The sequence below is a fragment of the Anolis carolinensis genome, chromosome 2 (assembly GCF_035594765.1).
Source record: "Anolis carolinensis isolate JA03-04 chromosome 2, rAnoCar3.1.pri, whole genome shotgun sequence".
Taxonomy (NCBI): domain Eukaryota; kingdom Metazoa; phylum Chordata; class Lepidosauria; order Squamata; family Dactyloidae; genus Anolis; species Anolis carolinensis.
Window position 1 is genome coordinate 304,664,803 of NC_085842.1, and position 24,568 is coordinate 304,689,370.

General features: G+C 46.1%; 2 protein-coding genes across 2 annotated transcripts in view; both read left to right on the top strand.

The window, feature by feature from the left end:
* Window positions 1–5,230: 5,230 nt before the first annotated feature.
* adamts12 (ADAM metallopeptidase with thrombospondin type 1 motif 12) overlaps window positions 5,231–24,568 on the top strand; it is a 195,772-nt gene continuing 176,434 nt past the window's right edge. The window contains exons 1-2 of the mRNA XM_062972507.1: window positions 5,231–6,161; window positions 9,486–9,847. Coding sequence (XP_062828577.1) covers window positions 6,029–6,161; window positions 9,486–9,847 — 495 coding nt within the window. The 5' untranslated portion in view covers window positions 5,231–6,028. The remainder of the gene's footprint in view (window positions 6,162–9,485; window positions 9,848–24,568) is intronic.
* Window positions 18,821–23,976, top strand: LOC134296774 (uncharacterized). Its single transcript, XM_062972508.1, has 2 exons — window positions 18,821–20,468; window positions 23,697–23,976. The coding sequence occupies exons 1-2, from the start codon at window positions 18,921–18,923 to the stop codon at window positions 23,736–23,738; spliced, it is 1,590 nt and encodes a 529-aa protein (XP_062828578.1). The 5' UTR covers window positions 18,821–18,920; the 3' UTR covers window positions 23,739–23,976.

Sequence of the window (24,568 nt, forward strand, 5' to 3'; positions counted from 1 at the left end):
CTGTGGTTCAGATTCCACTGTGCTTTTCCCAGCATTTCAGCAAACCGGATAAAATCCTCCTCTCTTGTGTGTTTGAGACTTTTAAACAGAGGTTGGGTGGTCATCTCTCATGAGTACTTCAGTTTTGCATTCCTTCATGGCAGGAAGTTAGACTAAATGGTCCCTGTGGAATCTTTCACCTCTGTGATTCTGAATGACTGACTGTGGTGTCTGTGTGACTTCAAATTGCCCCTTGACTGACCCCATGGATTTCATAGGGTTTTCTCAGGCAATGAAAAATCTGAGGTTGGTTTCTTCACTTTTTTCCTCAGAAATATAACTTGCAGCACCTGGTATTCATTGATGGTCTCACAACCAAGTACTAACCAAGGCTGATCCTGCTTTGCTTCCAAGATCAGACAGGATATGATGCCTTAGTTTAGAGCATTTAATCCTTTTGTGGTTTCATGCCTTCAAAAGCCTTATGGTGAATTTATCACAGGGGTTTTGAGTTTTGTTTTTTTTTTCATGTCAGGAGCAACCGGAGTTGCTTCTGGAGTGAGAGAATTGGCCGTCTGCAAGGACGTTGCCCAGGGGACGCCCGATTTTTTTTTGATGTTTTACCATTCTTGTGGGAGGCTTCTCTCATGTCCCCGCATGGAGCTGGAGCTGATAGAGGGAGCTCATCCGCACTCTCCCCGGGTGGGATTCGAACCTGGCAGCTTTCAGGTCAGCAACCCAACCTTCAAGTCACGAGGCTTTTATCCCCTTGGCCACCGGGGGCTCCGGTTTTGAGTTAAGAGTGTACAATTGGCTCAAGGGCACCCAGTGGACTTTCATGGCTGAGCAGGGATTCAAAGACTTCCCCAGAAATCCAATACAGCATTCAAACCACTAAGTAATAGTGGAACACAAATGACAGGAGCACTATGTATCACTGTTGTGATACATAGCTAAGTATACTCACTTTTATAACCATGATATAATATCCAGTTGGTAGTTGTATGCCTTTAAGTAATGTCTGACCTATGATGACTCTAAGATGAACCTACCACAGGACTTTCTTGGCAATTATGTGTTCAGAAAAAGCTTGCCTTTGCATCCTTTGAAGTTTGGAAAGTGTGCTTTGCCCACTGTAACCCAGTGGGTTTCATGGAGGAGCAGAAAGTCAGACCCTGATCTCTACAGTCATTGGCATCACCATCACCACTATCATCACCATCATCATCATAGGCTATCACTAATGGTCAAGTATGATTGTCTTCCAAGTGTAGGGTCTTGACAATGGATTCGTAGGTGACTATAGAGAACTATTCTTGATCTGCATTTTCTTTTGCAGTGAGGACATTAGTTTCCAGATGGAAGGTGGTCTCAACAAGGGTTGGCTTGCCGTGCCTTCCTCTTGACACATTATTCCTTTGTCTCCTCCATTTGTGCCTCTTTGTTAGTAGCAGCTGACTTCTAGTTAGAATGCTCGAAGGCCAGTGCTTCCCAGTTCTCAGTGTCTATGCCACAGTTTTTAAAGTTAGCTTTAAGCCCATCTTTAAATCTCTTTTCAAGACAACATGACAAAAGTCAGGAAAACTGAAAATGAAATTAATGTTATATAACCACATTACAATGAAGGTATAAAACCAAGAGAAGAACAGAAGCAAGCAAAAGGTAAACTAGAAGTAGAGAATAAGTACAGGTACTGTAATAACCAAAAGGATTATCCTGGAAGATGGAACAAGCTGCCTTTCTCTTGATCTGAGAAGTGGACCCCAAATCAAGGATTACCATGCTGGCTAGGGGATTCTGGGAGTTGTAATTCAAAAACTAATTTTCTGAGGCTCTGATCACTTCTCAAAGCATCTTTAGGTATGGATTTAAAATTGTTGGAGTTACTATGACTACACAATAACTACATTCTCCCTCCCCAAATTAACTGAGTAATAGGCAGCCACAGATTTTTCTTCTGACAATGAGAATTTAAAGTAATTATATCTGAATTGATTTGTCTTGTGCAGACAAGAGAGAAGAATGGATATGCCTCTAAAATGAACACAGTATTATTATTAATCAACATAACCAGGAGTTACCAAAAATGCTAATTAAGAACTGGTTCTCTGTAAACAGAAGCACATATAAACTGGAGATGCTTTAACTTTGTGACTAATCTCTCCAGCTGTTTGTTAACAATCCTGAAAAAAGGTCAACAACATGAGGCTAAGTGCTGTTATTAGCCTGCGGGAAGTTTATGTTCTCAGAGCTATCATCTTGTTTTCATACCATTTTCTCTAGATGCTCAGTTCAAGCCTTTAAAGAGACATTAATAAAGAGACTGGGGCAAATTAGAGTCTGCAAATACTTTTTGGCATGCTTTTAAAATCATGTTTTGTGCTCTTTATTCCATTCCTCCAAAACAGGATACTCCAGGGTACCCTTTAAAATAAAGATCTGCCTGAGGCAAAGTGGTAAATGGCACTCCCTTTCATCCCATGACCAGAATCAAACTCAAATGGCAACTGAGTTGTTACTATGTGTTTCAAGTTGAGTTGGGTTTATAGAGAGACTTTCCTAGGATTTTCTTGACAAGATATATTCAGAGGCGGGTTACTAGTGTTTTCTTCTAAAACCAAGAGAGTGCCTTGCTCAATATCGCCAAAGAGGTTTCCACTGTTGAGTGATTTCAGCTCCACCAAAACCACAAGTTTGGGGGGTCCATTGTGTAGAGAGAATGCCAGTGGAGAAAAAAACCCAAAGAACTCATAGACCACAATTGCTAACACAGAGCATTTTTATTTTATTTGATAGCTATTCAAGAAACCTACACCTGCCTGATAGGCTGAAGAGCCGTTCAGCTAGGATCTGCGCCTTGGTTGGCTCTGGCTTCTGTCTCATGTCATTGCTCATTGGCTCTTCATATGGCGGGAAAGTCAATGAACTGTCTGTCATTGGAGCATTTGAAGTGACAGTGTTTTATTGATCTACCCCAAGACGAGCTTGATCAAAAAGAAATGCAGTGTGGCATTGGGGAATGGGTCAATGATGGGCTTAATGATTCAGCTCTGGTTAATGCAGTGGTTCTCAACCTGGGGTCCCCAGATGTTTTGGCCTTCAATTCCCAGAAATCCTAACAGCTAGTAAACTGGCTGGGATTTCTTGGAGTTGTAAGCCAAAAACATCTGGGCACCCCAGGTTGGGAACAACTGGGTTAATACCATAGATTATGGTACACAATGAATACTTGGGAATGACAATTTAATAGGTCAGGTTGGCTTGAAACAGGAGTGCTGGATCTTTCTCATGGATAGCCCCAATTTTATCAGCGGAAGCAAGAAATGGACCCAGGAACACAAAATCTATTGATAGTTCCCCTCATGTCACCGAGTTTATTCTGAGGGGATGATGTAGATTAAGGAAGAATGTTTGGGTGTGATTGGACAACATTCCAGCTGCAATTCATACAAAGGTTAATGTGACACAAAAGGCGCATGTGCTCACTAGGTCTTAGCAGAGCTGCAGTATCTATTTTATATAATAGAAATATATAATATCATATTCATAATTTAGGGTCCCATTTTTCAATATCACCATGGTTGAGCAAGAAATTGAACACTGTAGTTGTCCACCCACATTTGTGGTTTTGACTTTTGTGGATTGGATTATTCATGTTACCTCTAAGAATCTCTAGGTCCTCCAGCGTGATCTTAGAATTAACTTTCTCCACATGCTGGAGGACCTAGAGATTGCAAGAGATAACATTTTAAATCAAATCTATGACTATCTAGGTCAGTGGTTCTCAACCTGGGCCCCCCAGATGTTTTTGGTCTACAACTCCCAAAAATCCCTGCCAGTTTACCAGCTGTTAGGATTTCTGGGAGCTGAAGGCCAGAAACATCTGGAGACCCCAGTTTGAGAACCTTTCATCTAGGTCCTCCAATGTGATTCTGTGCTCACTGGCCAATGAAGGTTGATCATGGAATTATGCTGGAAGACACAGAGAAAAAAATATAATTTTTTATATTTGTTTTTTCACTTTCACATGGGTCCTGTGTTTCCAACCCCAGCAGATGTGGATACCTGACTGTAGTTCAAAATCAGCAACAACCAAATCAGCAATGCCTCTCCTGCTTCAGGGCTTCTCTCACTGCTCATGGATGATAATGAATTTCCAGTGTACAAAGACTTCATTAAGTATTTCAGTCTGACAGCCAAGCAAGTAATTGCTCTAAATTATAAAAAATGGAAAAGATTTGTCTACAGATTGGTGGAGGAGGGAATTATGGGCACTGGCGCTGACTGAAAATTAACAGTACATATTAAAATGTTCCTGGTAGTACGAGATTCCCACAAGTGAACACACTGTCCTGCCTTGGAGTAGATTCTCCCTCTGGAGAGATTTTTAAGTGGAGGCTGCCAGGGATAAATGAAGTTGCATGGATTCTAGATCAGTGGTTCCCAAACTTTGTTCCTGCAGCTGTTTTGGATTTCAGATCCCAGAATTCCTGACTGTTAGCCAAACTGGCTGAGACTTCTAGGAGTTAACGTCCAAAGGCCCTGGAGGACCAAAGCTTGGGAACCATGGCAGCAAATAAAACTTGAGGTTCCTTCTAACTCAGATGTTGAAATGAAATCTTGGGTAGCAGTTGCCTGGAGATATAGCCATACAGATATATTAATGCAGCTTGACATCCTTTAAGTGCCATGGCTCAATGCTGTGAAATCAAGTCATTTTACAAGATCTTTATCCTTCTCTGCCATAGAGTGCTTGTGCCTCCCCAGACTAACTCCCAGGTTTCCCTAGTATAGACCTGTGGCAATTAAAATGGTAAGAAACTGCACTAACTTGTTAGTGTAAATGCACTCAAAGTAGGACATAAAAAAGAATATTTTTGCTCTGTTTTGGGGATAAAGTAAGCTATTAGTAAAGGTAAAGGTTTCCCCTGACATTAAGTCCAGTCATGTCTGACTCTGGGGGTTGGTGCTCATCTCCATTTCTAAGCCGAAGAGCCGGCGTTGTCCGTAGACACCTCCAAGGTCATGTGACCGGCATGAGCGCCGTTACCTTCCCGCCGGAGCGGTACCTATTGATCTACTCACATTGGCATGTTTTTGAACTGCTAGGTTGGCAGGAGCTGGAGCTAACAGCGGCTACTCACGCCGCTTCCGGGGTTTGAACCTGGGACCTTTCGGTCTCCAGCTCAGTGCTATTACATTATGTAATAAAATTTGGAAAAAAAAATATGTTCCAGGTATGATAGTGGTTTTTTTTCCTTTTCAATTGTGTGGTACTTAGTAGTAGTTATACTCCACAAACTATGTTGAATTGTTTGAAAATTAATTGAAAAACTATAGCAATATGTGCTTCAGGATGTCCTGCAGTTTAATAAACTCCTTTCATGTTTCCAATTAGGAAATGGCATTTATAACTCAGGAACAAAAAATGTGTTACAGTGTTATCATTACCGTAGCATTTTCCAGAAAGCCAAACCCTTTTATGTCTGCTTCATAACGTTACTTGAATGGAGTTAGGAAATGCAAAAAGTCCTTTTTAGGAGACAATCCTAGAGACCTGAAAATAAACCACACTGGATTCAATGGCACAACCATGCTGCAATATGATTATGTGTGAAAATAGTCTTTCTCCTCTCCTCGTTTTAATGTAAACACTCAGAATGACAGAAACACTGAACATAAAGGGAGGGATCTTTTCATTCCCCAACAGAACTGCATTCTGTCATCTGAGCAAGAAAGAGGGATTTCCCTCTCCAGACCCTCCTTCTTCTCCCCCTCCAGAAATCAGACACCAGGACTCCTATTCACTCCCTCTTTCAGGGAAGGGGAAAAAAACCCAGCCTCCTCTTGGAGAGCACTTTCTTTTCTCCCTTCCTCCTTCCCTCCCTCCCTCTTTCTTTCTTTCTTTCTTTCTCTGCCTCTCTTTGTGCCTCAATCAATTCCCATCCTCCTTGGCCATGCGACTTGATTGCTTTCTTCCCATCAAGGCACCTTTAAAATAAAATAACAATAAAGACCAGAGAGGCACATTTTACTCTGCAACCCAAACATGTCATGTGGCCTCCAGAGAAACTGGATTGCAAACTTTGCCTTTTGGGTTCACCTCCTTAATATCCAGGCGTTGGGCAATGCTAGGAGTCCTCCAGCCGGCAAATTTGCTGCCTTCCCAGACAAGAGGCAAGGTCAGTGGCTTCTCTTGTTTCTTAATACTAAAAAAAGGGCTGCATTTCAACGTGGCAGCCTTCCTCCATATCCCCTCTTTCTTGATCTCTCATTCTTTCTCTAAAACAAGAGTCCTGGCTGTACAAAGTTTCATCTTTTCTTCTAAACAGCTGAACTGTGCCATCAGCTGTACCTAATTTAGGAAATCATTTGTTTCCAAAGTTAGCAGAAGCTGCATTGGGTGGGAGGCTGTAACTTCTAGAATCCCCCACCCGGTTGCCAGGTGGATTCTGGGAGATGCAGTCCAAAAGATAACTTCTCCAGGCAGAGTTTCTCAAGACAGCTTCACAAACACAGCCACACAGACCCTCTGAAGTTTTGTTGAATTTCTCACAAAACACAAGGTTTGCTTGAATTGGATTCCTCCAAGGTTCTTGCAGCTGGCCAGCTAGTTTGCAACATTTAATCTTAGTGTCAAAGTTAGATTCCCAAAAAGGGAATGCTAGAGATGGGTGGGAAGGTTTTGCATTCTCCACTAATAGCTCTCGGGGATTTGAAAAATGTCCTTCTAACAAAGTTACAATTGCATTTTCCTTTTTCATATCCACGTTTATTCTGATTAAATAATGTATTTTGCTCTACCTTCTCCATCACTCCTTCCTTCATTATGAAATAATAATGTCATTTAATATAATTTGAATGAGATCATTAAAATGTTACTTTTTGAACCACAATTCCTCAAACTCACTAGAAAACAGTTCCACTCCTTAAAAGCCATTCTTCACCTCTGCAGTTCTTCCACTCCTTCTTGAGACATCCAGATATTGACTTGGACCTTAACTTGAGTGACATATTTTCATTTCTGCTCAGAAAGCAAACACTACCAGCTGTTAGGAGTTGTGGGAGCCTAAAACATCTGAAGGACCAAAGGTTGGGAATCACTGCATTAGGTCAATGTTTCCCAAACTTTGGTCTTCTGAGGTTTTGGATGTCAGCTTCCAGGATCCTTCACTGCTGTCCAAGCCTGCCAGGGCTCCTTAGAATTGGAGCACAAAACATCTGGAAGACCCAAATTTGGACCTCACTGCACCAAATGGACTCATTTGGAGATTCAAGCTGGAGAGTCCACCTTCTCTTTCATCTTCTAATGCAGAGATTCTCAACCTAGGGTCCCCAGGTGTTTTTGGCCTACAACTCCCAGAAATCCCAGTCAGTTTACCAGCTGTTAGGATTTCTGGGACACCAGAAAAAACATGTGGGGATCCAGGTTGAGAACCACTGTTCTAATGCCACTAAGGAGGTAGAAATGTTTAATAGCTTCCTTGGAGGATCTTTTGCATTGGATGAGAAGAAGCGAGTGGAAACTTAGCCGAAACAAGATGGAACTGTAGTGAAATGTGAAATCTGCCAGTCTATATGATGGAGTCATTGCTGGTACCACAAAGTTTGGAAGTGTTCTTTAACGCAGAACTTTTTCTGGTGGTACTAGTGACTGTAATGCTTTTTATTAGATTTGGTTGGCAGCTATCTAAAGAAGGAACATCTTTATGCATTTCAATTGTTTCAATTTCATGTCCAGGCTGGATGACTACTGTATGCTCCACGTGGGGTTGACCCTAAGAAATTTCAGAATGGCTTCAGAAAGCAATAGATAAAACATTTACTTGGATCGCATTACACAATGGTTGGGAATCATGCAGACCCCCAGATACCAGATTGCAATCCTCATTAGTCATAGTGAGACTAACGAACAAAGAGCACTGCTGTCCAACAGTCCAACAACACCTGGGGGACTACATCATTTGCACCCATGTGTTATATCTATTCTGCTTCAGTTACACTAAGTGCACTCCTTCCCACCTGTCACTAAGGAGGCTGTTCAGGTCCTGAACCAGTGTCTGGCCGCTGTGTCGGATTGGATGAGGGCCAACAAATTGAAATTGAATCCAGACAAGACAGAGGTCCTCCTGGTCAGTCGTGAGGCTGAACAGGGAATAGGGTTACAGCCTGTGTTGGACGGGGTCGCACTCCCCCTGAAGACACAGGTTCGCAGTCTGGGGGTTCTCCTGGACTCATCGCTGAGCCTGGAACCCCAGGTCTCGGCAGTGGCCAGGGGAGCCTTCGCACAACTCAGACTTGTGCGCCAGCTGCGCCTGTTCCTTGGGAGGTCTGACTTGGCCACGGTGGTCCAAGCTCTGGTTACATCCCATTTGGATTACTGCAATGCGCTCTATGTGGGGCTGCCTTTGAAGACAGCCCAGAAGCTCCAATTAGTACAATGGGTGGCAGCCAGACTAATAACTGGGGCGGCTTACAGGGAGCGTACCACCCCCCTATTAGGTCAGCTCCACTGGCTGCCGATATGCTACCAAGCCAATTTAAAGTGCTGGTTTTGACCTACAAAGCCCTAAATGGTTCTGGTCCAATTTATCCGTCTGAACGCATCTCCTCCTATCAGCCCACGAGAACCTTAAGATAATCCGGGGAGGCCCTGCTCTCGATCCCACCTGCCTCACAAGCGCGGCTGGTGGGAACGAGAGACAGGGCCTTCTTGGAGGTGGCTCCTCGGCTGTGGAACTCCCTCCCTAGTGACAGCTGGCAGGCTCCATCCCTTCTGGGGTTTAGAAAGAAGTTGAAGACCTGGCTATGTGCGCAAACGTTTAATGAATGAACTCAGTTAGCATTGACATGGATTGGATTAAGACTCTTGCACAAGGTCTGATGGATGACTGGCATATATATTCAGCGTTGCACTGTGTTAATTCTTTTATATATTGTATTTTACTATGTTATTTAACTATTTTAATTGTTGTATTATTTTATTGTATTATGATATACTGGTAGTGATCCTGCCAGTTGTGTAAGCTGCCCTGAATCCCCTCAGGGAGAAGGGTGGGGTGGAAATATCAGAAATAAATAATAAATAAATAATTAAAAAGAAAATCTAAGAAGAAACAAGGTAGCATTAATAGAGAGGAGAGCTGTAGCAAAAGTAGTTAAAGGATATAATGTAATGTCTGACCAAATTGTATTAATACTGTTTTTTCTGAACACATCAGTTTAACCATAACCCAAGTTTACATTCCAGCTATAAAAGGCAGCTCTGAAGGAAATGGACATGATCCTGGAGTATTACACCATTGAATACTAAAATTAGAATGCTCCATGACATAGCTTGAAGAGAGTGGGCATATTCAGCTTAGTGAAGGGAAGACTGACATGATTTCATTATTTAAATACCTCAAAGGCTATCACAGAGACAAGGAGACAAGGAGAATTTTCTTTCTGTACCTAGTTAATGGTTGCCCTGATTACTAAAACCACATTTTTGTATTCTTTCCCAGATAATTTTATCAAAACACTGCAAGATTATGAAGTGGTCAGCCCAGCAAAAGTCAATGCTTATGGACATTTTCTCTCATACAGTTTACACCACAATGCCTCCAATGTCAGAAGAAAAAGAGACTTCAGAAGAAAGGACACTAAAGTGTATTACAGAATTAAGTATAAAGAGAGAGATCTCTTCTTAAACTTAACTTTTCATGAAGGACTACTGTCCAATAATTACATTCTGGAAAGACGTTTTGGCAATTATACTAGTGCAAAGATTGTCCCACAACTGGAAATTTCTTGTCATCTCATTGGAACAATCTCATATCCAGATTCCAGGAATGGGAAGGCAGCAATCAGCACTTGCAGTGGACTCGTAAGTGGCAAAATTCCTATTGCTAATTCTAGGAAATCATAAACAAAGTCTCTAACCCAAGGTCAAGGAAGTTTAAAAGAATTGGGGAAATTGGCTCTTTGTAAATTAATATTTTTAAAATCCATGGCCTAAATCCAATTGCTTGTTCTCAGTTAAAGGACACATAGTCAGCCCTCCACATTTGTGGATTTGATTAGAATGTTCTCTTTAGAAATCTCTAGACCGCTCAGGACCCTTCCACACAGTTATATAACCCAGAATATCAAGGCAGAAAATCTCACAATACCTGCTTTGAACTCGGTTATCTGAGTCCACACTGCCATATATTCTAATCATTTGTAGATCCTCCAGTGCGATTCTATGGTCAGCTTGTATAAAATGACCATAGAGCAGTGGTTCTCAACCTGGGGGCCCCAGATGTTTTTGGCCTACCACTCCTAGAAATCCTAGCCGGTTTACCAGCTGTTAGGATTTCTGGGAGTTTAAGGCCAAAAATATCTGGGGAACTCAGGTTGAGAACCACTGCCATAAAATCATGTTGAAGGAACTGGAGCACATGTGTCAAACTCAAGGCCTGTGGTCTGAATCTGGCCCTTCATATCATTTTATGTGGTCCTCCAGATGCTGGACTATAACTCATGTATTGCTCATCATTAGACATCATAACCAAAGCTGATGGGAACTGCAATATAGTAACATCTGGAAGGATTCAGTTTGTTGTGTTTGGTCAAGATAGTGAGGTTTGAATTTAGATTCAAGGTTTGTGGATATGATGTCTGACTTTAAAATATCATTTAACCTTTTCCCAACCTCAGAGCACAAAATGCTGCTGGGTTTCAATTCCTATTATCCCCAGTCTGTATGGCAGGTAATCAAAAGTGATGGGTGAATATTTAAAGAGCACTGAACTGACCACTATGTAAATATATATATATATATATATATATATATATATATATATAGCCCTTGGTATCCACAAATTCTCCATCCATCCATGGATTCAATGGCCTTTTGAAGGCAACAATAAGGTTGATGCCGCCCTTGACGAAAATGAGTTCGACACTCCTAATCAAGAGATTCCCAGAGAGGTGTCATCTTAGTTTTTTAAAACAATATTTTTATTTGCGGGTTTTTACTTTTATTGGGGTCTTATGCCCCTAATCCTAGGGAATGTAGAGGACTGACTGCAGAAAGTCAGTGCTTGTGTAAAATCTATCTACTTAGACTAACAATTAGGTTTAGACCACTTGTGATATGTCCATACTAATATAGGTTTGTTTGATTCCATCACCTGGTTCTCAAAGACATGTTGCAAAGAAAAGTTTTCCCTATCTCATGTAGTACTTTGAAGAAGTTGGATTTGTGTATGTAGTATTATTCCATTCACGAATGTTGGGAAACATTTTTGGTCTTGCACGAACAATTTTGTTTCTAAGAAATCTCGTTAAAGATTCAAGTATTATTCATGGCTGACAAAATGTACTCCTGTTGGTTGAAGTGTTCATGACATCTAGGTGCTCAGCCTGTTTTCACTTTGGCAGAAAGAACTGACTGTGCCTGAGGACTGTAGGAGACTGATTACAATGTCTGAAAAAGATAATTTGTTAAAGGAAATGCAGGACGTGTACCATTTGTAGATTCTTGCCTGATCGGTTGTTTCTTTTCCTACAAATTACATGGGAGAAAAATGAAGAGAGTGAAAACTACAAGATTGGTACCATGCCCCATTCCATTCTGATTGCTTGTATAGTTGCCACTGTGGGAAAAATGTATTATTTTGTTGGTTCCTCTTCTATCTCTACTCCGAAGGAAGGAAGGAAGGAAGGAAGGAAGGAAGGAAGGAAGGAAGGAAGGAAGGAAGGAAGGAAGGAAGGAAGGGAGGAAGGACCTTCTGGCTTTCTGAATTTCAGTAGTCCGATTATTTACCAAACAAGGTTCATTCATCTAATGACTTTTTCCTTTCACACTAAGGCCCCTTCCACACAGCTGAATCAAGTCCCACGTTATTTGCTTTGAACTGGGATATATGACAAGATAGACTCAGATATTGCCGTTTAGAGCAGATATTGTGGGTTATTCTGTCTTGATATTCTGGGTTATATGGCTGTGTGGAAGGGCCCTAAATCTTTAGTCCAAAAGCCAAACTGAAACCCCGATTTCTCAAAGGAAAAGCAAGTGGCATTTTTGCTAAACCTGCTATCAGCAGCAACCGTCAAGAGAGGGAACAACCAGTATTCCTTCCTTTAAAAAACCCCCTTTAATCCCAGAACTCAGTGAGAGGAGCTGCTATCATGACTAGTGAATTCTGAATCCCACCCTCAGCCCATTACAAGGAAGGAGGCATAATTTGACAAGAAAGGGAAACCCAGGCTAAACACCCAGCTCCTCAAACCATTTCTCTTGGTGCATAGTTTCCAGACCTTTTATCATTTTGGTCACCCTCATCTGGACATGTTCCAGTGTGTCAGAACCCTGCTACTAGAGCCTGGATGTGGCTCTGAGTTTCAGGGTCACTGACATTGATAAGACACCTGCGTCCCAGGACTCGGAGGAGAAACGGCTGATGGACTTGGCGGGTGTCACGACCCAGGCTACAGAGCACCAATAACCATACGCAGAAGCCAGAATCTATCTAATATCTTTATTAAGGAAATATATAAAGTTAGTAAAAGCAAATGTAAAAGATAGTCCAAAAGCAGACCTTTCAGGAAAGGTCAAAATTAGTCCAAAGAAATAATGTCCAATATGAAATATTAAGGTCCAAAGTTGTAATCCAATAACCGAAACACTCACTTTGCCAAGCAAAGTGAGGGGAGATGACAAGGTCCTTTAGTCCATAAAACTTGAGCGTGGCTAGGAAATAACTTGATCTTGAACGTGGAACAAGGTAACTAAGAACAAGAACAAGGTCCGTGGAATAACTTGATAAATCCGTGGAACAAGGCAAGGATTGATCCTGGGAAACTAGGCAAAGTCCGTGGATAAACAAGGCTGGAAAGCAAGGCGAAGGCTGGATAGCAAGGCAAGGCTTGAGCAGGAGCGAGGCTTGAACCGGAGCGCGCTGTCCAGACACAACTCGCTCCGTAGGCTGACGAATTGACTCCGCGAAGTTGCTACGCGGGCAAAACACCTATATAGAGTCCAACTTTCTCACCAAAGCGGTTCTCTGGGAATCAGAAACGAAAGCTAAACTCTGAGACCAGATGTTAAACTCCTTAAAGATTCTCACGAGAACCAGTGTTAATTGGCAACATTCTTAGCTGCTATCCTCGCACTCCTGCGCGAAGCTGAATCCAAACTTCTCTGTTGTTTACAAAACTCCCGGCGCAAGAACACGGGAGAAGTAGGCTCTGGGGTTGTTTGACATACTTCTGGGGCACAACTTTCTTGCAGGTGCAAGGTTCCCAGATCTGCCTGGGAAAGATCTGGCTGAGAGGAATCCAGATCAGACTGGGAAGGTAAAAAACCCAAGTTTTCATCTTCATCAGGAATTACAATGTCCTGAGCAGGACTACAAGGCCCATGGTTCATCACACTATCCCCCTCCTCAGGGCCCCTCCCAAACTGGGGTCCTCTCCCCGAGGCGCGAGGTCGCGGTTTGGTGGGATAGGTCAGATGGAAGCGACGGGTTAGATCAGGAGCATGGACTGTGGAGGCGTCTTCCCAAGAGCGTTCCTCAGGGCCAAAACCCACCCAGTCAATGAGATATTGTAGGCGGCGGCGATGAAAGCGAGAATCCAAAATGTCCTCAACCTCGAACTCCTCCTCCCCATTCATCAAAACAGGAGGGGGGGCCGGTTGGTCTGTATCAGGATGCACACCATCCGCCGGAAGGAGCAGGGAACGGTGAAACACTGGGTGAATGCGCATTGAACGCGGAAGTTGGAGTTTGAAAGTCACGGGGTTTAATTGCGCCACCACTGGATAGGGGCCAATGAAGCGGGCATCTAACTTCCGGCATGGGCGGTGGGAGGGCAGAAAGCGAGTGGACAGAAAAACCCGATCTCCTACCTTGATTTCGGGGCCCGGCTGGCGGTGTTTGTCAGCGTGGCGTTTATAGTCCTCCTTGGCTTGGTCCAGTTGCTGGAGCAAAAGTTGTTGCACCGCTGTGAGTTCCTGCAGCCAATCCTCTGCTGCGGGAACTTCTGAAGTTTCAATGACAGGGGGAAAGAAACGTGGATGGAAGCCGTAGTTTGCAAAGAACGGCGTTTCTTTTGTAGAAGCTTGAACTCCATTATTGTAGGCAAACTCAGACAGTGGTAACAGAGAAGCCCAATTGTCCTGTTGGTAGTTTACATAACAGCGAAGATACTGCTCCAAAGTGGCATTGGTGCGCTCCGTTTGCCCATCTGTTTGGGGATGATGAGCTGAAGATAAGCGAGAGTCTATGCCCAGTAGTTTTTGTAGTGCCTTCCAAAAACGAGAGGTGAATTGAGATCCACGGTCTGTGACTAAACTCTTGGGCAATCCATGTAGTCTGAAAACATGCTGAAGAAATAGATCCGCAGTTTCTTTGGCCGTGGGGAGGCCTTCGCAGGGAATGAAATGGGCTAACTTGGTGAAAAGGTCCACCACCACTAAGATCGTGGTGAATCCACAGGAAGGTGGTAGGTCAGTGATGAAATCCGCGGAAATTATTTCCCATGGGCGAGATGGGGTAGGAAGGGGGTGTAAAAGCCCTGAGGGCTTTTCCCTTCGTATCTTGGAGCGCTGGCATACTGGGCAGGTGTTGACATATTTCTCTACATCCTTGCGGATCTTGGGCCACCAAAAATCCCTTAGGATCAAATGCATAGTTTTAAATAGTCCGAAGTGTCCTGCTGGTTTGCAGTCATGACACAGGCGAAGCGCTTTTTCCCTGCCCGGTCCGGGTGGGATATAAACATGATTTCTATAGCAGAGCAGCCCATCTTTAAGCGAAAAGGGAAAATGCAGACCTTGGCGAAGTTGGTCCTGCGCCCAGGCATCTGCTTGCTGACTAGCCCTGATTTCTTGAGCACAGATGGGTCCTGGAGTAGGGGAAGTTGAACCAATGGGAATGGATTTGGTGTTCCCCACCGTGAGCGTGGCAAAGTTCTCGGGTTGTAGCAGTTGGGATTCAAAGGTCTCCTTGCGTCCTGCAGCGTATTCCGGTTTACGTGACAGGGCGTCTGCTTGCTTGGTTTGGGCTGGGGTCACATAATGGATCTGGAAGTTGAAACGTTCAAAGAATAAAGCCCAACGTTGCTGCCTCTGGTTTAGTTTGCGGGCAGTTCTTAGGTGTTCTAGATTACGATGATCAGTGTGGACTTCAATGGGAAATTTGGCCCCTTCTAGCCAATGTCTCCAAGTTTCAAAAGCTGCCTTTATGGCCAGTAGTTCTTTTTCCCAAATGGTATAATTTTTCTCTGGTGTGGTTAGTTGACGGGAGTAAAAGGCACAGGGATGAAGGTGGTCTCCCACCGGTTGTAAGAGTACAGCCCCAATTGCCACATCCGAGGCGTCCGCTTGCACAACAAAAGGGGTTCCAGGATCTGGGTGCTGTAGAATTGGCTGGGACGTGAATAATTTCTTTAGTTGCTGGAACCCTTTCTCTGCTTGATCAGTCCAGCGGAAGGGCTGTTTTCCACGGATGCAGCTAGTGATTGGGTCAGACCAGTGGGCAAAATCTGGAATGAACTTGCGGTAATAATTCGCGAACCCCAAGAAACGCTGCACCTCTTTCTTGTTAGTTGGCGCCCGCCAGTCCAATACTGCTGAAACCTTGGCTGGATCCATGGAGAGCCCTAAAGGCGAGATGCGGTAACCAAGGAAATCTACCTCTTGTAGATCAAAGGCGCATTTTTCCAGTTTGGCATAAAGTCCATGATCCCGCAATCGTTGTAACACCATTTTGACGTGGTTCTCATGTTCTGATTGTGATCTAGAAAACACCAAAAAATCGTCCAGGTAGATTATCAAGAACCTGTCCAGATAGTCCTGAAAAATGTCATTGACAAAATGCTGGAACGTTGCGGGGGCTCCGCATAAACCGAAATTCATAACTCGGGACTCGAATAATCCGAATTTGGTCTGGAAGGCGGTCTTCCACTCGTCCCCTTCCCTGATGCGAACTAAGTTGTAAGCCCCCCGAAGATCCAGCTTGGTGTAAACCTTGGCTCCTCGAAGCCGATCCAGTAGATCCGAGATTAAGGGCAGGGGATAGCTGTTCCGCTTGGTGATATTGTTCAATGCTCTGTAGTCCACCACCAAGCGTAGTTCCCCTGACTTCTTCTTCACAAACATCACTGGAGAGGCGGCTGGGGATTGAGAGGGTCTGATGAATCCCTTGCGAAGGTTTGTCTCTAGGAATTCCCTGAGAGCTTCTTGCTCTGGTTCAGTCAGGGAGTAGAGATGCCCTCGCGGGATCGGGGCCCCCTCCACCAAGTCAATGGCACAGTCATAAGGTCTATGTGGGGGTAATTTCTCGGCTTCTTTCTCATTGAATACATCCCAATACTCGGAGTACTTCTTTGGCAAGGTGATGATGGGCTCGGTGTCTGTGGCATGGCATACCTTGGCTACGAGGCAATGGTTTTGGCAGTACGGTGAAGCAAACTGCAGTTCTCTGTTGGACCAGGAGATGTTAGGGTCGTGGAGAGTCAGCCATGGAATTCCCAAAATCACAGGGAAATGGGGAACCTCGGTAACAAAGAAGGAAATCTCTTCCATATGTTCTCTTATCCACATCCTGGTGGGTTCCGACCATTGACTTACGGGGCCCGTCTTGAGGGGGCGGCCGTCTATGGCTTGCACCACACGGGCATTCTTGAAATCATGATATTGTAATCCCAGAGAGTCGGCATACTCTCTATCAATGAAGTTGTTGGTAGCTCCAGAGTCTATCATGGCGTGGATCATGACGGGTCCCCTTTTTGCTGACCATAATGTGACCACGAGAAGGAACAGGACCCCGGTTGGCGGCTCTTGAATGGATTTTTTGACCGGGTTGGCGAGCCTCTCTACACCCGGTCGTTGGCTTCCCCCGCCGGCTGTGTGCCAGTCGGCTCAGACGTCTTCGTCTCCGTGGAGGACGCCGCCGCAAGCCGGGCGGCAGGCTTCCCCTTGGCTGGGCACTCTCTGGCGAAGTGGCCCCCGTTCCCGCAGTACCAACAGAGGTTTAAGCGTTGACGACGGGCCTTCTCGGCGGCATCTAGTCTGGGACGCACATTGCCCAACTGCATCGGCACCTCCTCGCCTCCTCTGGGGTATGGGGTTGGCGGTGGGGGTCTCCACGCTGGACGTGGCTGAACGCTGGCGGGAGCGGGGGGTTTTGCCCCGGCTCTACTGCCCTGGCCTCGAACCCACTGTTTCCTGTTGGCAATCATGACTTCAGCCCGTAAACATTGATCAATGAGTGCCTCGAGGGTCTGGGGAGGATCCACCTTGGAGATTTCTTCCAGCATTTCAATGTTGAGACCCTCCCGGAATTGTCCTCTGAGGGCTACATCGTTCCAGCCGGTGTTGTGGGCCAGCACTCGGAACTCGGCTATATACTGAGACATAGGTCTGTCTCCTTGGAAAAGGCGACGGAGTTTGTGGCCGGCTGCCTCCAAATTGTCCTCGATTCCCCAAGTCTCCTTGAGGTGGTCCAAGAAATGTTGCGCTGATCTTAGGTGTGGAGAGGCTTGGTCGAACAGTGCCGTCGCCCAGTTGGCCGCTGGCCCGTCTAGAAGACTGTAAACCCATGCCACTTTGATGTCTTCTTGGGGAAACTCGGCATCACGGGCCTCTAGATAAGCTTGACATTGGCGACGGAAAACATGAACCTTGGAAGCTTCTCCAGTAAACTTGGTAGGCAACGCCATGGCCGGGAGGCGGATTCCGCGCTCCCGCAAGCCCTTTATTTCTCCATCCTGGGCGTTGAGTCTGTCGCGGATGCGATCCACTTCGTCCTTGCTGATGGTGTAGCTCAGTGGCTGCCCACCGGGTACGGTTCCGGTAGACATTCTGGCCAAGGTTAATTGGTGCTTAGGGTGGCGGAGTCAAACTGTCACGACCCAGGCTACAGAGCACCAATAACCATACGCAGAAGCCAGAATCTATCTAATATCTTTATTAAGGAAATATATAAAGTTAGTAAAAGCAAATGTAAAAGATAGTCCAAAAGCAGACCTTTCAGGAAAGGTCAAAATTAGTCCAAAGAAATAATGTCCAATATGAAATATTAAGGTCCAAAGTTGTAATCCAATAACCGAAACACTCACTTTGCCAAGCAAAGTGAGGGGAGATGACAAGGTCCTTTAGTCCATAAAACTTGAGCGTGGCTAGGAAATAACTTGATCTTGAACGTGGAACAAGGTAACTAAGAACAAGAACAAGGTCCGTGGAATAACTTGATAAATCCGTGGAACAAGGCAAGGATTGATCCTGGGAAACTAGGCAAAGTCCGTGGATAAACAAGGCTGGAAAGCAAGGCGAAGGCTGGATAGCAAGGCAAGGCTTGAGCAGGAGCGAGGCTTGAACCGGAGCGCGCTGTCCAGACACAACTCGCTCCGTAGGCTGACGAATTGACTCCGCGAAGTTGCTACGCGGGCAAAACACCTATATAGAGTCCAACTTTCTCACCAAAGCGGTTCTCTGGGAATCAGAAACGAAAGCTAAACTCTGAGACCAGATGTTAAACTCCTTAAAGATTCTCACGAGAACCAGTGTTAATTGGCAACATTCTTAGCTGCTATCCTCGCACTCCTGCGCGAAGCTGAATCCAAACTTCTCTGTTGTTTACAAAACTCCCGGCGCAAGAACACGGGAGAAGTAGGCTCTGGGGTTGTTTGACATACTTCTGGGGCACAACTTTCTTGCAGGTGCAAGGTTCCCAGATCTGCCTGGGAAAGATCTGGCTGAGAGGAATCCAGATCAGACTGGGAAGGTAAAAAACCCAAGTTTTCATCTTCATCAGGAATTACAATGTCCTGAGCAGGACTACAAGGCCCATGGTTCATCACAGCGGGGAATTTGCGCGGGGTTTTACTGAGCGGGAAGAGACGGTTCAAATGAGGGGGAGGGTATATAAAGGAGGGTTGGCCGGAGCCTCCCATTCTTGGCTTTTCTGATGTTCATGTTTCCTACAGTAAAAGTTCCTGGTGATACCACAGAGAGTCTCGTGTGTTCATTCAGGAGCGGCTGTGGTGAGCTGACACTAAGCCAAGAATACGGACACCATCCCGCTGTAGCGGTGAGGTGTAACATGCAAGTGGAGGATGAAGAGCTCTTGGGCGCCGGAGGAGGAAGGTCGGAAAGGGCAACTCCCGAGACGGACGCTGAGTTCCACCAGCTGGCGGCCCTGGCGTCATCCACCGCTTATGCCCAGCCAAATGGGGTAACCCAGAGGCGCGGAGTGGTGCGGGGAGATAGCACCGGAGGAGAGGAAGGTTCACCTTCCCCAGGCCCGCAAAAGATGGTGTTTCTGGAGGAGAGGATGTCGGCGATGGAGACCACCCTGGCAGTGATGTCGAGGGCGATGGAGCGCCTGGTGGTTTTGGCGGAGCCGGAGCGAGGAAGGGAACTCCGGGCTAGCTCAATGTGGGACGTGAGCATGGGAAGCAGCCAGGGCTTTGCAGACCTCCCAGCACCGAAGGGAAGGGAAATGCGAAAGGAGCCCGGTGCCCGGCCCAAGATCCAAACGAGCCTGACGCGGGTGGAGGAGAGTGACGACGAAGGGGAAAAGCCTCCGAGAATCCCGGCTACGCTCCCAACTGAGACCCTGGTGCCCCTGGCGAATGCCGGGCGTGGCACAGGACAAAGGGAAGCAGCAGCGGGGCCCACTGGCCCGCAAGGGGGCTTGCGACGGGCGGAGAATTGGGGATTGCCACCACAGGGACCCCTACCGAGACGAGAGGAACTAAGGATCGAGTTTGGGGGAGAGTCCTCTGAACTGGATTTTTTCCTGACCACGGTGAGGGGCTATATGGAGGACAATGCCCACACTTTTAGAACGGAATCCAGCCGGGTACGGGCCATTGGTGCAGTGTTGAAGAGGGGAGCGGCCAGCTGGTACGTTCAACTACACGCGCGGCGCGACCCATGTCTGGGGTCACTCCGACGCTTTATGGGGGCCCTGGAGACCCGTTTCCGAGATCCACTGGAGCAGATCCGGGCGAGGGAGGAGTTGAAGACCGTCTCCCAGGGGCAGAGGTCGGTATCTGAGTATGCGGAGGAGTTCCAATGCCTCGCTGAAAAGGTGCCGGAATGGTCTGCAGTGACAAAGATAGAACTCTTCAAAGAGGGGCTCAGGCGGGAGATCCTCTCCTGGGCGGTGCATCGTGATGAGCCTGACACACTGCGCGGATGGATTCAGCTGGCGGGGCGCATCGAGACATCGCTGGCCCAGGCGAGGAGGCACCGAGGAGGGCTACAGCAGCGGCCGCAGATGAAAGAGGGGAGCCGGAAGGAGGGATCAACCCCAGCCGGGAGGAGAACGGAGCCGACAGGGAACGTGAGCACCAGCAGGAGGGGCTGCTTCGTGTGCGGCCGTTTGGGCCACAGGGCTGCCGAGTGCTGGCAGAGAAAAGGGGAAGGCGGAGGCCCGCCCAAACCAAGAGCCGTGGCAGGGAAACGCGCCGAGGAAGAACCACCGATGAGGCACCACTCGGGGGGGTTGGTAAGTCAGGACAAAGCCATGATAGTGGTCCCCATTCAGCTGGAAAGTGGCAGCAAACAAGCAACCTGCAAAGCATTTGTGGATTGTGGATGTTCCAGGAACATCATCTCCCCTGAATTAGCCGAGGGATTGGGATGCGAAAGAACGAACCTAGAATCCCCAATAGCTTTTTCGCAGTTGGACGGATCCACAGCATCGGGATCATTAGCTAAGTACAGTGCCGAAGATGTAAAGTGTAAGATAGGGAGTTGGGAAGGAAAGGTGTCATTTGTGATATCACAAATAGCCAGCTATAATGTTATACTAGGCATGCCATGGCTGGGGCAGGCCAACCCGCAAATCAACTGGGAGGATAAGAGCATGATCTTCAGGATGAAGTTGGAAGGAGGGAGCCAGGAAGTGGAGAGGGAGCCGGGGAAAAGGGGGGAGGAAGACTCTATCAGGATAGCAGAACTGGCAGATAAATTACCCCCAGAGTATCGGGATTTTGTGGACGTATTTGATGAGAAGGAAGCAGACAGTTTCCCACCGAAGCGGAGAGTTGAAGTGAAGATAGAGCTAGTCCCAGGAGCAGAGCTTCCTAAGGCAAAAATATACCCAATGTCGGCTAGGGAAAAGGAGGAACTGAGAAAATACATTGATAAAAACCTAGCGAGGGGTTTCATAGAGCCTTCAAATTCCCCTCTAGGGGCGCCTGTGTTGTTCAGGCGCAAAAAGGACCAAACGCTGAGGCTCTGCATTGACTACAGGGGCCTGAATGCAATCAGTTCTGGAAATAAATACCCCCTACCTTTAGTGAAGGACTTGATCGCCCAGTTATCGGAGGGACAGATATTCACTAAATTGGACTTAATTGAAGCGTACCATAAATTGCAGATTAAACCAGAGGACAGGTGGAAGACGGCCTTCTCCTGTGCATTCGGATTATTCAATTATCGTGTGCTCCCTTTCGGTTTGTGCGGCGGAGGCGCCGCGTTCATGCTATTAATCAACGAAGTGTTGCATCCATTGTTGTACAAGGGAGTCTTTGTTTTTTTAGATGACATATTGTTAGTATCTCGGACTAAGGAGCAACACATAGAACTAGTCAGGGAAGTCCTGCAAAAGTTGAGAGAAGCAAAACTGTATGCGAAGCTTGCCAAGTGCGAGTTCAATAAAGACCAGATAGACTTTCTGGGGTATAGGATTTCCTCCCAGGGAGTGGCGATGGACCCTGCGAAGGTAGAAGACGTGAGGGGGTGGGAAGCCCCCAAAACACGGAAGCAGCTGCAATCCTTCCTAGGGTTCGCAAACTTCTATAGAACATTTATCAAGGACTTTGCGCGCCTCACTTTGCCATTAACGGATTTGTTAAAGACTAAAGGTAGGGGAGAAACAGCCAAAGTGAAGGCCCCAGGGGCCAAACTGACCTGGACAATAGAATGCCAGGAAGCTTTCGAAGCCCTTAAAAAGCGTTTTACTGAGGAGCCTGTCCTACAGCACCCTGATATGTCTAAGGCCTTTGTACTACATTGCGATGCGTCAGACCGGGCATATGGGGCAGTTCTGCTACAGAAAGACGAGGGGGGGAACCTGAAGCCATGTGGCTATCTGTCAAAAAAGTTTAGCGATACAGAAAAAAACTGGCCGATTTGGGAGAGAGAAGCCTTAGCTATTCTAAAAGCACTAGAGTGCTGGAGACACTTTCTGGAAGGAAGTGGAACACCGTTTGAGGTGTGGACTGACCATAGAAATTTACAGTATCTAAGATCCCCTCGTAAACTATCAGCGAAGCAAATTAGATGGGCCCAATATTTCAGCCGTTTTGATTTCAGACTCAGATTCTTCCAGGGGAAACATAATATACTCGCTGACGCTCTCTCTCGGATGCCTCAGCACGGGGGAGGAATTCAGGAATCTGAAGGGAGTATTTTTCTTGATAAGCAATGGGGCCTGGCAGTACTAACTCGAGCACAAGCGGCCAAAGAAAACAAACGTACTGCCATTTCCACGGGGGGAGGAGAAATATGGGAGGAAGAGTTGAAGCGAGCGTATGGAATGGACAAATGGTTACAAACAAACAAAGAAAAGGGAGAATTGTGCGGGGATTTGGTGTTTGTAAATAAGAAATTGTATATTCCTGAATGTTTAAGACGAGAAATGTTAAGGAAGTACCATGATAACAAGGGTGCGGGTCATCTAGGCCCCACCAGGACTATTAAACTGTTGGCCAAACAATGCTGGTGGCCCGGAATGAGGAAAGACGCCAGGGGGTACGTCACGCAGTGTGAATTATGTGCAGAGGGAAAAACACCACCGGGGAAGCCCCAGGGGCTATTGCAGAAGGTGGTGGAGCCCATGAGGCCATGGGAATGCGTAGCCATGGATTTTGTAGGCGAACTACCCCCCAGCAGAGGCCACAGATACATTTGGACAATATTGGACCTATTCTCAAAACAGGCACACTTTGTGGCTCTGCCAAAACTCCCTTCAGCTGAAAAACTTGCTGATTTGTATGTGAAGCATGTATATCGCCTACATGGGTGTCCCGACAAGATAATTAGTGACCGGGGAGTCCAATTTACTGCAAAATTTTGGGGAAAATTCTTACAGCTGTTAGGAGCAGAAAGGAACCTGAGCTCGGCCTTTCATCCCGCGACCAACGGGGGGGTCGAACGTACCCAACAGACACTGTGCCAATTCTTAAGGATGTACACCAATTATAGACAGGATGATTGGGCGGACCTTCTTCCGTTTGCTGAGATGGCTTTTAACGGGGCCGTACATTCGGCCACAGGTCGTGCCCCATTCGAAATAGTATACGGACAGGAGGTGGCACCTTTCCCCAGGCTACCCGAGTGGAAGGAAGGGGAGGGCCAGACCGACGAGGAATGGCCGGCCAAAATCAAGCAAGGGTGGCAAACCGTGGTAGAGGCATTGCGGGAAACACAAAAGAAGTACAAGCTCTTTGCGGATCGTAGGCGCCGAGAGGGGGACAAATTGGGCGAAGGAGATCTGGTTTGGCTGAGCACAAAAAACCTGAAATTGGGGTTCCCATCCAAGAAATTGGCTCCACGCTATATAGGGCCATTCAGGGTAGCAAAAAGAATAAACGAAGTGACCTATGAGCTGAGGCTACCAAAGGACCTAGGAAAGGTACACCCGGTATTCCATTGCAGCCTGTTAAAAAAGTATAAAGGAACTCTGGACAGCGGAGAACAATAGTTGTGTTTAATCTTTTCCTTCCAGGACGAAGGGGAGGAGGACGCCATGTCAGAACCCTGCTACTAGAGCCTGGATGTGGCTCTGAGTTTCAGGGTCACTGACATTGATAAGACACCTGCGTCCCAGGACTCGGAGGAGAAACGGCTGATGGACTTGGCGGGGAATTTGCGCGGGGTTTTACTGAGCGGGAAGAGACGGTTCAAATGAGGGGGAGGGTATATAAAGGAGGGTTGGCCGGAGCCTCCCATTCTTGGCTTTTCTGATGTTCATGTTTCCTACAGTAAAAGTTCCTGGTGATACCACAGAGAGTCTCGTGTGTTCATTCAGGAGCGGCTGTGGTGAGCTGACACCAGTGTGTGGTGCCCACAATTGGACACAGATATCTATATAACATCTAACCTAAGCAGAATAGAGTAACACAATTGTTTTTCTTGATCTCACCACTATACTCCTCTCAATGCAGCTTAGGATCTAATTTTTTTTAGAACTGACAGAATTGGCATTTAAGACAAAATGTAAGGCTGTGTGCTAATATCACTTTTCTTCTGTATAATTTTTAACAGCCTTCAGATGTAGAAGCCAATTAAGCTTTCAAAGCTTGCATGATGCATTTTGCGCATTTTGGTTGCCCACCCAATAAAGATAATGCTTTCTTTTTGTTTGGATTATGGAATTTGGTGAATTTTGCTGCCTGACCAACTTGGCTACCAAAATATATATTCATAGTTGTGTTGTATGTGTATTAACATAGCCTAGAGAAATGTTTTGAACTTCTTAAATGTTTTATACGTGTCTGCTTGGGTTTGCATCACTTTGATAACCATTTTAGACCTTACAGCCACAATGAGGAAGGTATTCCTCTTCCCTTGAATTTTGAAAATAGGAGTTTTAGATTG